Here is a 13,384-nt window from a genome sequence, read left to right on the forward strand (position 1 = left end):
CTGCATGAACATTTTCATGTAAAAGGATGGCAAATAATCTGCTATTTAACTTGCATAAATGTATAATGGGTTATTTGTAAACAATTTTACACCGCTGACCACATGCATAGGTCCACATTATTCACTGCAATTCCTCTTCACTAGATTGGTTACACAGGTTGTAAATTACAACTTGTATGTATACATTTATTACACCCCAATCCAACTACATTTATGAGAATATGAGACTTCCTTGAAGCCTTCAATGACAGAAGTGTTCAGATTATGACCACAATGCTGAGATATTGATTTAACTCAACTAAATTAAACAAAATATTTTACATAGCACTAAAAACACATGTATGACAAGCAAACGTCAAATGGGCTCCAGCTGCATGGGATCTGGACAACTTGGATCAGGATCATATCATTTAGTCTGTACACAATGTGTATTATCCCGTTCATTAGGCTAATTATTGAAAGCAGATGGTATTGAGGGAAAAACCAGATGACTATGAATAATTCCACAGCATTCAGTAAATCAAAAGCAGATGCAATATCAGAAAACATACTTGTTATAAAAATTAAAAGTAGGTGGAACTTAATTGGAAAACATGTGATGTGGTTCCATTCACTGGCTTAATATTTATATGGTGCGACTGGATTAATAAGAACTGACCAGATAAAAAAAAAAAAAAAAAAACTCACAAAAAGTACCAGACTCATACTTATCCACCACACATTAGCCTTTTCTAGGTTCTGTAGGCTTCAATATCATTCTCAAAGCAAAGCCAACAGATGCCTTGACTAACGTGACAGTACAGTTACTTCAAAGCAGAACAAGACTCCTCTCCCCCTTCGATTTCCTGTTAGAAGTGCTAAAAATTGAATCTCTCATAAATACAGTATGAAAGACCAAAGTTATAGTTCATGTGGGAGAAAAAAAAGCATGGTAGCTTGAGGGGGAGGAATTGGGGATTGTCCAAGGTGTCCTATAAAAATTGAAAAATACAATGGCGAACATCAAAGTGGTATGCAGAGCACCATGTATCTGGCACGAGACTAGTGAGCTTTCCTTTTAGCGGTGGTAAACAGTTGTATTCCATTTTCTTCAGAGTTCTTCAGCTCTCCATCGCTGTCAGTTCTGTTTCTGTAGAGAGAGCGTGGTGTGTTTCATCAGTGTGCGTCTGCTGCTCAGCAGGACTATCAGGACTTCGCCTACCATGGAGAAGAGACAAGACTTCAGAACTAGAGCCACATATACCGTTGTGATGGTAGCAAAGTACCAATGAGTAGAGCAATATATTACCATGGATACTTTGAACAAATATTAGCAGAAATAAAGGAAGTACACAAAGATGTGACATAGGAGGAGGCCGTTTACCTGTTGGGGCTTGAAGCCACATGCTCATCATTCACTTCCTGGACCGGTGACTTTGGGGTATCCTCCAACTCAGTGCATTCCTTTTTCTGGACTTCTGATTCCCCATTCACAGGTATTACATCTGATGACAAGTTATGCAAAATCAATTGATTGGCTACAAATGAAGGACCTTTAATTTCGTTGTTACACACATTGAAAAATAAAGTCTATGAATTAATGCCATAGTGAACTTCTCCTTTAAGAGGGGTAATATCCATAGGAGGAAAAATACAGAAAATGTAAATAAGTCCATCAGTAAATACAGTAAATAAGTCAAGTTTGGGCTGAGAGAATTACCTGTGTTTTGTGTCTCCTTCCCATTCTCTTCCTGCTCCTTTCCCTCAGCTTTGTGTTTACTTGGCATTTCAGACTTGACCACAAACTGCCCCTTTAATTTGTTGTAGACCTGGCTGGCCTTTTCCATTACGTCACTGCTTGCTTTGTATCGACGGATCTACAGTAACACAAACATCAATCAGAACAACTTCAGCGGAGTTCAAAGGGGCCAAAAACAGGGGATGAGATATACACAGAGGATCTATACTGAACAAAAATATAAACGCAACATGTAAAGTATGTCCCAGATTTCATGAGCTGAAATAAAAGATTCCAGAAAGATCTGAAATTTGCTTACATCCCTATTAGTGAGTGAGTATTTATTCTTAAACCAGACAATCCATCCACCTGACAGGTGTGGCATATCAAGAAGCTGATTAAACAGCATGATCATTACACAGGTGCAACTTGTGCTGGGGACGATAAAAGGCCACTGAAATGCACAGTTGTCACAACACCAGTCCACCAGCACTGTTGCCAAAGAATTTAATGTTAATTTCTCTACCATAAGCCACCATCAATATTGTTTTAGAAAATTTGGGAGTATGTCCAACCGGCCTCAACCACAGACCACGTGTATGTGGTCTGTCAATGTTGTGATGTCAATGTTGTGAACAGAGTGCCGCATGGCGGCAGTGGGGTGATGGTACGGGCAGGCATAACCTACGGACAACGAACACAACTGCATTTTATCGATGGCAATTTGAATACACAGAGATACCGTGACGAGATCCTGATTGTGAGGCCCATTTCTTTTTTTAAAGTGTCTGTGACCAACAGATGCATATCTGTATTCCCACATGATTAGGGTCAAATTATGGCCTAATAGATCCATAGATCTATTAAATCCATAGATTAGGGCCTTTCAATTGAATGATTTCCTTATATGAACTGTAACTCAGTAAAATCTTTGAAATTGTTGCATTTATATTTTTGTTCAGTACACAAGGTTAACTTTTATGAAGAGGTTCAGAGGGAAAGGCACCTTTTTAAGCGTGGCAATAACATCAGAGTTCTTCTGTAGGATGTGGCTGGTGACCGGCACAGCCTCCAGCTCTGCCAGGGCCTGTAGACAGCGCTCTATGTCCTGCAGAACAGACAACACCATTGCAGTATTCTATGTGCAAGGAACATCTAATTGGTCAAATAAAAAAGGTGGTTCCTCATGCTGCTTGTAAAATCCCAACTATGTGACAATAACTTCTCTGTTGACAATGAAGAGAGCCCCTTATATGGTTACTCACTGGGTTGTCCACTTTCAGTGCAAACTTGATGTCAGTGTGGAGCTTCTGCAGCTTTTCGTCTGGAGTTGGCTCTGTGTACAGACACAAAAAGACAAGGAGTGAGGACACGAAAAGTTTATATTACCTGGCACTGTATCTGACCAACCATTGGTCACAATTAGTTTTCCATATGCAGGGTTTCCAAATGGACACAGTGGATTGGTGGACTGGGAGTAACATTGAGCTCTGACCTTTTTTCTTCTCTGCTTTCCTCTCTGGAGGTCTCTCTGGTTTACGTTTGGGCTTGTCAGGCTTGGACCTGAGGGAGAGAGCTCAGTGACCTGTGTGCATTTATATTTAATGGAAGATAACATCTAATGAGATCTGTGCTCTGGTCTTTTGTCTTGTTCAGCCATGTGCAATTTACCTCACTCGGGGCCTCTCCTCTGACCGCTGGGTTCGCTTTTCCTTCACATCTTTCTCCTTTTTGCCTTTACCATGATCCCTCTCTTTCTTTGTTCTCCCTTTCTTCTGGTTGTCTGAACGCTTTGCAGATGCTTTCACCTGAATGGGGGAAAAACACAATGTTCAACAAATCTATTCTAAAACAAGCAAATGTCCCCTCTTTACAGTCTTCCATGCTAGTTACCTCAGGTCCAGAGTCAGAGTCGGAGGGGGCGGGGATGGGGGGCGGTGGGGGTTTCTTGGACTTCTTCAGTGGGTGATCTACACCCTCATCTGAACTGTTTTCACCACTGCTCTTTCCTTTCTCCTTGTCCTTCTTTCTCTGCTCATCTTCTTCCTTCTCCCTCTCCCGATACTTGAGGATCTCCTCTGCCTGCTCCTTCTTCCGCCGTTCCTCCAGCTCTTTCCTACGCTCTTCATCTCTCTTTTTCCAGTCGCTGACTCGGTCCGGCTCACTGTCGCTGTAGTACAGGAGACCATTCATAATGTACTTATTTATTGACAAAAGTCATTTATAATGTATTAACGGAGAGCACAACCAATGTGGAACAGACTAGAGCCGTGCTGACCTATCACTGTCAGAGGAAGACGCCGGTGCTCTGACCGGGGCAGCTTTGGGTTTCCGTCCACCCCGAGGCTTTGGCGGAGGCTTCTCTGAGTGAGACAAATGGCAGAGAAGAGGGTTATGCAGTGACAAATACAGTTATCATTCACTGTCTGGGATACCAGACATAATAGCCCTCACCTTTCTTGCGCGCTTGAGGAGCCTTCCGTGGAGGTGGCTGTGGCTCTGAGTCAGAGTCGGATTTGGAGCCAGACTGGGATTCTGATCCAGACAGAGCAGGCCGTGGCTTCTGATCCTCTGAATCACTGCCCCCTTTCTTCTTGTCTGACTGAGACCCAGAGTCGGAGTCGGAGTCCGACAACACCTTCTACAGCATCCCAGAAAGAGAGAAAACCATAATGAGAGAGAGAGCCAGTAATCACTGCGAAACCATAAACGGTGCTTATCTATTCAGCTACCCAGGGCTGTTTGACACCTGAAGGGCATCCTTTCCTCACCTTCTTCCCTTTGCCACCTCCAGCCTTCTTCCCGGCGCCGCCACGGCCTGCTGCTGCCTTCTTCTCTGGGGTGAAGTCCTACAGGGGAAAACAAACAAGACACCATCAAATTAACACCAAGTTATCATGCTAGTGTATAACATACTGTTTGTATGTGTCAACTGACCTGGTCACTGTTCTTCCCAGAGTCCGAGTCAGAAGGGGATGGGTCTGGTTCCGAGGGTGAGCCACTCTCCTCTCCATCCCGGTCACTGGACGAACCCCGGGTCTTCTTCACAGGGGGCTGCTGAATGAGAGATAGAACAGAGATGTAATATTATAACAGATGCACATCTAAGCAACAGCAGTTGTCTGGTTGGAATTAACATCCAAAAACACAGAAAATATAATTTCGCAACCACCTTGGCAGCAGGTGCCTTCCTCTTCACCCCTCTTCCTTGATCCTCACTTCCTGAGTCAGAATTTACTTCACTTCCTGAACATGCTTTCCTGGGCACCACTGCTTCCTCGTCATCCTCTGCCTCACTTCCTGCTGCACCGTCATTGGGTTCACTGTCAGACGAGCTGACAGGCTGGGGAGTGAATGAAGAGATAATGCCCCAACGTAAGTGTTTGTTGATAAACACAGATGTGATAGAATGCTGACCAAACAGATAATACCACCAACAGGGAGCTGTATAGTACGGTAACTTTGGCAACGAGTCTCTGACCTAAACGGATCCTAAGTGTACAGAAAAATAATAATAAACCAGGGATAACAGCACTCAGTTGTAGTTGGTCAGTATTACAGAAACAGTATCAAGAGGGACTTCTGAGGATATGATGTACTTACTGCAGGAGCACTGTATGAGGCGTGAGGGTTGTTCTGGATTTCACACAAGCCCTCATTGAAGCCCTTCCTTTTATTAGGTTTCCCATAGCGCTCGCTGTACTTGTCATATGCAAAAAGGTCCTTCGGTGCAAGGAATGCTCTGAAGAGAGAGCATGATTTAAGACAATGCTATATACGAGACTGTAATTCTAATTCACTGAATTAAAAAGATGATACTTGAGACAGCCACACTCCCTGCTTTCAGGGTAACTGACACACCAGGTTTCTGCATGATGTAAATGCCATGTACTGGTAATGAACTACAATACTGAAAGGGATATTTTGCCACCTAGTGGTGGTTTAAGAATAGTTTATCTGCCATCTTGTAAAACAAGTGCTGTATGATCAAAATGAAAGAATGAACTTCAACACACAATTGACCTAGATCACTTCAGACATAAACCAGTAATGAAAAACACATGAATGAGTTTCAAAAGGTTAAAGTAAGTTAAAGAAGATACAGTGCACCAACAAACAGGGAGGATATATCTCCACAGAAATATGAGTTATGATACTTAAATTAAAAACAACATACAACACATTAGGTAGCTGGGGACAACAAAAACAAAACCAACTGGAATAGAAATACAAATCAACAACATTCCTGTTTGCATCACTGTCTCAATAATTTTTTTTAACTGCTGATCCAATAAAGCAGGGGTTCTCAAAGTGGGGCCCGCAGACCCGAGATACTGCAGGAGGACCATGGCCAGATCTCAAAATATATATTTTTATGAATATTACTAACAGATTAAACAAATGTTGGCCAAGGGATTCACGGAATAAGTGTAATACAATAAAATGTTATCAATCAACAATTGATGTTCTAAACTCTGGGCAACATGGGCCTGGAAGGTATTCACAGTACTCCCCTAGTTGTACATTTTTCAACTCAATACTTCTTATATTCCCCCCTAATTAATTAAAATAAATATATAATTTAAAAAATTTAAAAATGTTTTACATAATGCACTGTAATGTAAGCTTTCAAACAGCAAAGTTATCTCTGCCTCATGGTAAAACATGTATAAAAGCACAATATTAGCTTTAAAGCTACAACAACAAAAATCTCTGCCCCATGACAAAATGTGTAGAACTGCAGGATATTACCTTTAAAACTGCAAAATCTTCTCTCTGATGCCAAGAGATGGGCCTTTAATATGTTCCTTCCCAGGGCTCAAGACTTGGTTAGTATGGCCATGCACTGCTAGCCTGACGACTCACACTAAATTATTCTGTTGCTCTGTCGTTCGCTACATACTTAGTCTGTGGGGGTGGCGTAGCGTTTGGCCGGAGCAAGGGTTCTGGATAGCGGGGAAAATGCACTGCCAAAGTCTTAGTACAACTCCTTGTATGCTATTTTATCTCACTCGAGCGGTGTTCTGATTATGATGGGGTCCCTAATGAATTTGCAATCACAAAAATCTTGAGAACCCCTGCAATAAAAGGACCTTAATGATGATGTAGTATACCAAGTCCATCCAAAGAAATTCCTGCTATTGCAAATCAAAGAGACACAGCACTTACGTTTCATGGGTCCCAAAGAAGAAGATGGGGATTTTATTTGGAGGGGGTTTTACTGCTCCGTCTGCCACATCCTCAATCTAGGAGAATGAGAACCACACAACCAAAAACACATTGTGAGAGATATCCAAATTAGGTACAGGAGAGAATATATTCACTGCTCTTTGTAGTCTGATCCTTAAGTCAGGTTGGGCAACTGATGAAAGTAAGGCTGGAAGTAGGTAATTAATATTTTGGCCTTGTCTGGACCCCTCACTCCAGACAGACACCTTGATTGGAAGAATCTGTAGAATGTTCTAATCACTGCCAAAAACATCCTGGGGACAAGTGAACACGTCACATGAAAGTCATGCATTTCCAGAAAATAAAATATGTTTACACTGTACCTAAAACTCATCTGGTTAGTTAACTATAGCTCGGATCTTATTTTATAGGACAGCAAGTCTAAAAAGCTGTAAATCAAGAAGGCTTCATCTTCAATCAATCAACACACACCAAAAGTAAAGTACAGGTACTGTAGCTACTTAGCGATGCCTGGTTGGACAAAATACGTGCACAAAAGACAAACATGAACGCCATTCACAAAGTAGTCTGGTTATACTTTTCCATAGATGGTCCCGCAAACATCTTACAAACAGATTGCTAGGATTAAAAAAAAACTGTTATACAGTTCCAAGTACGAGGCAAGGCTAGCTGGCTATATAATATTAGCTATGTCAGTCATTGACAAGGATGCACAGCGAAACTCCAGCGTCCCCTTCGCCTACCCCCCTTCACTCTGGCTGCTACTAGCTTACCCTGGCTGGCCAGTGGGGGTACCCCTTCATTTTAGCGAAGACCAGGTCTCCGGGTTGGAAATTGTGCGGCATTGTCCTGCTCTTCTGTGCAGCCTTTTCTTTCTTCTTTAGCGAACTCTGGGTGTCTTTATGTGTCGCTTCTTTACCGTTTTCAGGTCGACACGAAACCTGCAAAACGATTAAGTTTACTAGCTAGAAAGCTAGTTTCTCAATAGCGCGAGCTGAGGCGGTTAGCTTCATAAGAATAGCTTCCGCTAACTTTGATTATCGGAGCGGAAATCCCTCCTACTGGCCACTATAATTGGTTTAATTTCTTTTCACTCCATTCTTCAAACCAATCATATTCTACAATGTGTACACTGTAAATTCGATATCGTTTTCCTAATTTGAATCTGACCACTAATTAAAAAATGCATAGTAACATCAAATCAAAAGCTTTAGCGCAGAAGTAAAAACATTGATTTCATAAATATCTGTCTTCCACAACATATAACTTGTTGTTTGTGATTCTTTTATGTTTTTTAGTATGAATGTTGTCTTGACAAATAAAAATAACAGGTAATCGACCGCAGTCATAGAGTAAAAATATGGGGGTGAAAGTAAGAGGGTACGTTCAGGTGTTTTGCCGAAAATCTCCCCCCTGCTGGACTACATTACCACATTTCGTTAAGAAAGTGGATAACTGCAAAAGCGCAGAAGCTACTATGGCAATGGCCATTGCGGAGCATTGTTCGCTGCTAGCATGCGACCATTTAGGTATGGCATGCAAAGCTGCCTTTTCAGAATCCGTGGCAGCAACAAACTTCCAAATGCACCGCACCAAGTGCACAGAAATTATTAGGGGAGTATTGGCTCCTTATTTTCTCCAAAGGGTAACATCAGATGTGGGGGGTGAGAAGTTCAGTCTCCTTTTGGATGAGTCCACTGATGTCAGTTGTGTCCAAATACCTGGGTGTGGTGAATCGGTATTTCAGTGCTAAGAAAATAACCGTTGTGTCCACATTTCTCGGGCTGGTTGAATTGGAGGGGGGCGATGCCAGATCAATAGCAAAGGCGGTCATTGAGTTTCTTGAGAAGTGTAACCTTAAAAAAGAACATCTTCAGGGTATTGGCACTGATAAAAATAAAAATAAAATCACCTTTATTTAACCAGGTAGGCCAGTTGAGAACAAGTTCTCATTTACAACTGCAACCTGGCCAAGATAAAGCAAAGCAGTGCGACACAAACAACACAGAGTTACACATGGGGTAGACAAACGTACAGTCAACAACACAATAGAAAAATCTATATACAGTGTGTGCAAATGTAGTAAGATGAGAGAGGTAAGGCAATAAATATGCCATATTGGTGAAATAATTACAATTTAGCATTAACACTGGAGTGATAGATGTGCAGAAGATGAATGTGCAAGTAGAAATACTGGGGTGCAAAGAAGCAAAAAAAATGACAATATGGGGATAAGGTAGTTGGGTGGGCTATTTACAGATGGGCTGTGTACAGGTGCAGTGATCGGTAAGCTTGTCTGACAGCTGATGCTTGAAGTTAGTGAGGGAGATATAAGACTCCAGCTTCAGTGATTTTTGCTATTCGTTCCAGTCATTGGCAGCAGAGAACTGGAAGGAAAGGCGGCCAAAGGCGGAGTTGGCTTTGGGGTGACCAGTGAAATATACCTGCTGGAGCGCGTGCTACAGGTGGGTGCTGCTATGGTGACCAGGTGGGGCTTTACCTAGCAAAGACTTATAGATGACCTGGAGCCAGTGGGTTTGGTGACGAATATGAAGCGAGGGCCATCCAACGAGAGCATACAGATCGCAGTGCTGGGTAGTATATGGGGCTTTGGTGACAAAATGGATGGCACTGTGATAGCCTACATCCAGTTTGCTGAGTAGAGTGTTGGAGGCTATTTTGTAAATGACATTGCCGAAGTCAAGGATTGGTAGGATAGTCAGTTTTACGAGGGTATGTTTGGCAGCATGAGTGAAGGGTGCTTTGTTTGCGAAATAGGAAGCCGATTCTAGATTTAATTTTAGATTGGAGATGCTGAATGTGAGTCTGGAAGGAGAGTTTACAGTGTAGCCAGACATCTAGGTATTTGTAGTTGTTCACATATTCTAAATCAGAACCGTCCATGGTAGTGATGCTAGACGGGCGGGCGGGTGCGGGCAGCAATCGGTTGAAGAGCATGCATTTAGTTTTACTTGCATTTAAGAGCAGTTGGAGGCCACGGAAGGAGAGTTGTATGGCATTGAAGCTCGTCTGGAGGTTTGTTAACACAGTGTTCAAAGAAGTGCCAGAAGTATACAGAATGGTGTCGTCGGCGTAGAGGTGGATCAAAGAATCACCAGCAGCAAGAGCGACATCATTGATGTATACAGAGAAAAGAGTCGGCCCGAGAATTGAACCCTGTGGCACCCCCATAGAGACTGCCAGAGGTCCGAACAAGAGGCCCTCCTATTTGACACACTGAACTCTATCCGAGAAGTAGTTGGTGAACCAGGCGAGGCAGTCATTAGAGAAACCAAGGTTGTTGAGTCTGCCGATAAGAATGCTGTGATTGACAGAGTCAAAAGCCTTGGCCAGGTCGATGAAGACGGCTGTACAGTATTGTCTTTTATCGATGGCGGTTATGATATCGTTTAGGACCTTGAGCGGGGCTGAGGTGCACCCATGACCAGCTCGGAAACCAGATAATGCATCAGTGATGACTGGGGTGCACAACGGGGTGCACAAGATTTTAAAGGAAGAATGTGCATTGCCCAATTTGGTACTCATCTGCTGTGTGTGCCATTCTTTACAATTGGCTGTCAGTGCAACATCCAAAGAAAGCATCCCTAGGAGTGTTGAGTACTTAATCAAAGAAACCTACAACTGGTTTTCGATTTCCCCAAAATGGTGCGAGGCGTACAAAGCAGTATTTGCCACCATTAATTGTGGCCAGAAACTCCTGCAGATCACCAAAGTGTGTCCCACATGTTGGCTATCGATTGAGCCTGCGGTAACTCGTAAATTGAGCCAGTGGGAAGAACTGAAACTCCACTTTGAGTTGACCAACGGCAGTGATAATTGCTACATGGCAGATGTGCTCCACTCCATGTACATGGACAAGATCATCTACGTCTACCTGATATTCTTGAAATCAATCCTGTCCGACGTACAAATTGCAGTGAAGTCATTTGAGGGAGAGCAAACAGATCCTGTCAAGCTTTTGGACAATCTGGTACACCTCTTAACATAAATTTGCAGCAGAGTAGTCAACCCTATGGCAAAAATGTATGTCCTGAAGGATGCCATTGATGGACATCTCAGTACATCACCGTACCTTGGGTACCTTTTCGAGAGCACGGTGTACCAACTCAGTTTTGCACCGGGTGACGAAAAGGTCATTCGGAGACAGTGCATCAACTACATTAGGAGCTGCAAACAAGGCTCCCAGACAACCTAGACGCCTTGCGAAACATGGCCTTGTTCAGTGTTAAGGAAATGGTAAAGCACAATAAAGGCACCACTGAAATTATTAAAGTAGCTGAGCTACTGGGATACCAGCCCCAAACAGTTGATAAAATTGTTTCCCAATGGAGAAACATCCATCTGTTTTATTCACTTCACTCTTTTGGAGTGAAGTGAATAACTACACGGACTCTTCCGGGTCAAATCCATTTGAAGAACTGTGCAAAGCTGCATTCACTGCCCTCTCCTTGCCACACTCAAATGCGGAGGTTGAACAGCTGTTCAGCCAAATGAGTGTGTCAAAGTTAAGAAATAGAATGTCACTGCACACTCTCAACTCCATACTCCTGGTGCGGTATGGACTAAAGCTGGCTGGTGATACCTGTTACCAGTATAAACTGAGTGAAGTTCTGCAGCAGTTTGGCACCACAGCAGCATACAGTTTTAAGGCCACTCCATCCTCTTCTGCTGGTTACAGCTCCGTGACAATGCAGTTGGACAGTGAAGATGAAGAGAATTTTCTTGAATCTATGATTCATGATATTTACAGTATGCATGCAAGGAGTGGACTTTCTGGAACTGGCGGAGTCACACAGCTGATGATGGCAGTGTGCACTGCAGTGTAGGGGAGAACAGTGGCAATATCTGGAGGAACACATTGAGCAGCTAGCCAGCCAAGCAGCACAACAACCTGGAGTGAGCTTGAGAGAGATGCCTAGCGCACACATCATTATTTGAGTTAAGTTGCTTGTTCAATACGATAGCATATATGCCTTGTTATTAGCTTGTACCTAGAACTGTTGATCAGTTAGGTAGCATATTAACTGACTACCAATACACTGCTTAAAACTAAACTCAGCAAAAAAGAAATGTCCTCTCACTGTCAACTACGTTTATTTTCAGCAAACTTAACATGTGTAAATATTTGTATGAACATAACAGGATTCAACAACTGAGACATAAACTAAACAAGTTCCACAGACATGTGACTAACAGAAATGGAATAATGTGTCCCTGAACAAAGGGGGGGACAAAATCAAAAGTCACAGTCACTATCTGGTGTGGCCACCAGCTGCATTAAGTACTGCAGTGCATCTCCTCCTCATGGACTGCACCAGATTTGCCAGTTCTTGCTGTGAGATGTTACCCCACTATTCCACCAAGGCACCTGCAAGTTCCCAGACATTTCTTGGGGAATGGCCCTAGCCCTCACCCTCCGATCCAACAGGTCCCAGGCGTGCTCAATGATATTGAGATCCGGGCTCTCCGCTGGCCATGGCAGAACACTGACATTCCTGTCTTGCAGGAAATCATGCACAGAATGAGCAGTATGGCTGGTGGCATTGTCAAGCTGTAGGGTCATGTCAGGATGAGCCTGCAGGAAGGGTACCACATGAGGGAGGAGGATGTCTTCCCTGTAACACACAGCGTTGAGATTGCCTGCAATGACAACAAGCTCAGTCCGATGATGCTGTGATACACCGCCCCAGATCATGATGGACCCTCCACCTCCAAATCGATCCCGCTCCAGAGTACAGGCATCGGTGTAACGCTCATTCCTTCCACGATAAACGCGAATCCGTCCATCACCCCTGGTGAGACAAAACCGCGACTTGTCAGTGAAGAGCACTTTTTGCCAATCCTGTCTGGTCCATCGACAGTGGGTTTGAGCCCATAGACAACGTTGTTGCCGGTGATGTCTGGTGAGGACCTACCTTACAACAGGCCTACAAGCCCTCAGTCCAGCCTCTCTCAGCCTATTGCGTACAGTCTGAGCACTGATGGAGGGATTGTGAGTTCCTGGTGTAACTCGTACAGTTGTTGTTGCCATCCTGTACCTGTCCCGCAGGTGTGATGTTCGGATGTATTGATCCTGTGCAAGTGTTGGAACAATCAGCTGTCTGTCCTGTCTCCCTGTAGCGCTGTCTTAGGCGTCTTACAGTACGGACATTGCAGTCCTCATGCCTCCTTGCAGCATGCCTAAGGCACGTTCACGCAACCTGGGCATCTTTCTTTTGGTGTCTTTCAGAGTCAGTAGAATGGCCTCTTTAGTGTCCTAAGTTTTCATAACTGTGACCTTAATTGCCTACCGTCTGTAAGCTGTTAGTGTCTTAATGACCGTTCCACAGGTGCATGTTTATGAATTGTTTATGGTTCATTGAACAAGCATGGGAATCAGTATTGAAACTCTTAACAATGAAGATCTGTGAAGTTATTTGGATTTTTACGAATTATCTTTGAAAGACAGGGTCCTGA

General features: G+C 43.3%; 1 protein-coding gene across 2 annotated transcripts; it reads right to left on the bottom strand.

Annotated features, from left to right (window-relative positions):
• Nucleotides 1-141: 141 nt before the first annotated feature.
• LOC120054796 (hepatoma-derived growth factor-related protein 2-like) lies at nt 142-7,928 on the bottom strand. Of its 2 annotated transcripts, none has more exons than XM_039002427.1 (16): nt 7,681-7,928; nt 6,887-6,963; nt 5,321-5,459; nt 4,890-5,060; nt 4,655-4,771; nt 4,489-4,566; nt 4,172-4,358; nt 3,996-4,080; nt 3,611-3,887; nt 3,389-3,525; nt 3,213-3,280; nt 2,983-3,053; nt 2,724-2,825; nt 1,700-1,856; nt 1,364-1,484; nt 142-1,197 (listed from the first exon to the last, which is right to left on the bottom strand). In XM_039002427.1, the coding sequence occupies exons 1-16, from the start codon at nt 7,750-7,752 to the stop codon at nt 1,101-1,103; spliced, it is 1,956 nt and encodes a 651-aa protein (XP_038858355.1). In that variant the 5' UTR covers nt 7,753-7,928; the 3' UTR covers nt 142-1,100. The 2 variants fall into 2 exon arrangements, with proteins under 2 accessions (XP_038858355.1, XP_038858354.1); XM_039002426.1 differs by having other exon boundaries at nt 4,655-4,774.
• Between the last annotated feature and the right edge of the window lie 5,456 nt (nt 7,929-13,384).

This window comes from Salvelinus namaycush, chromosome 10, assembly GCF_016432855.1.
Source record: "Salvelinus namaycush isolate Seneca chromosome 10, SaNama_1.0, whole genome shotgun sequence".
In the NCBI taxonomy this organism is placed as follows: Eukaryota; Metazoa; Chordata; class Actinopteri; order Salmoniformes; family Salmonidae; genus Salvelinus; species Salvelinus namaycush.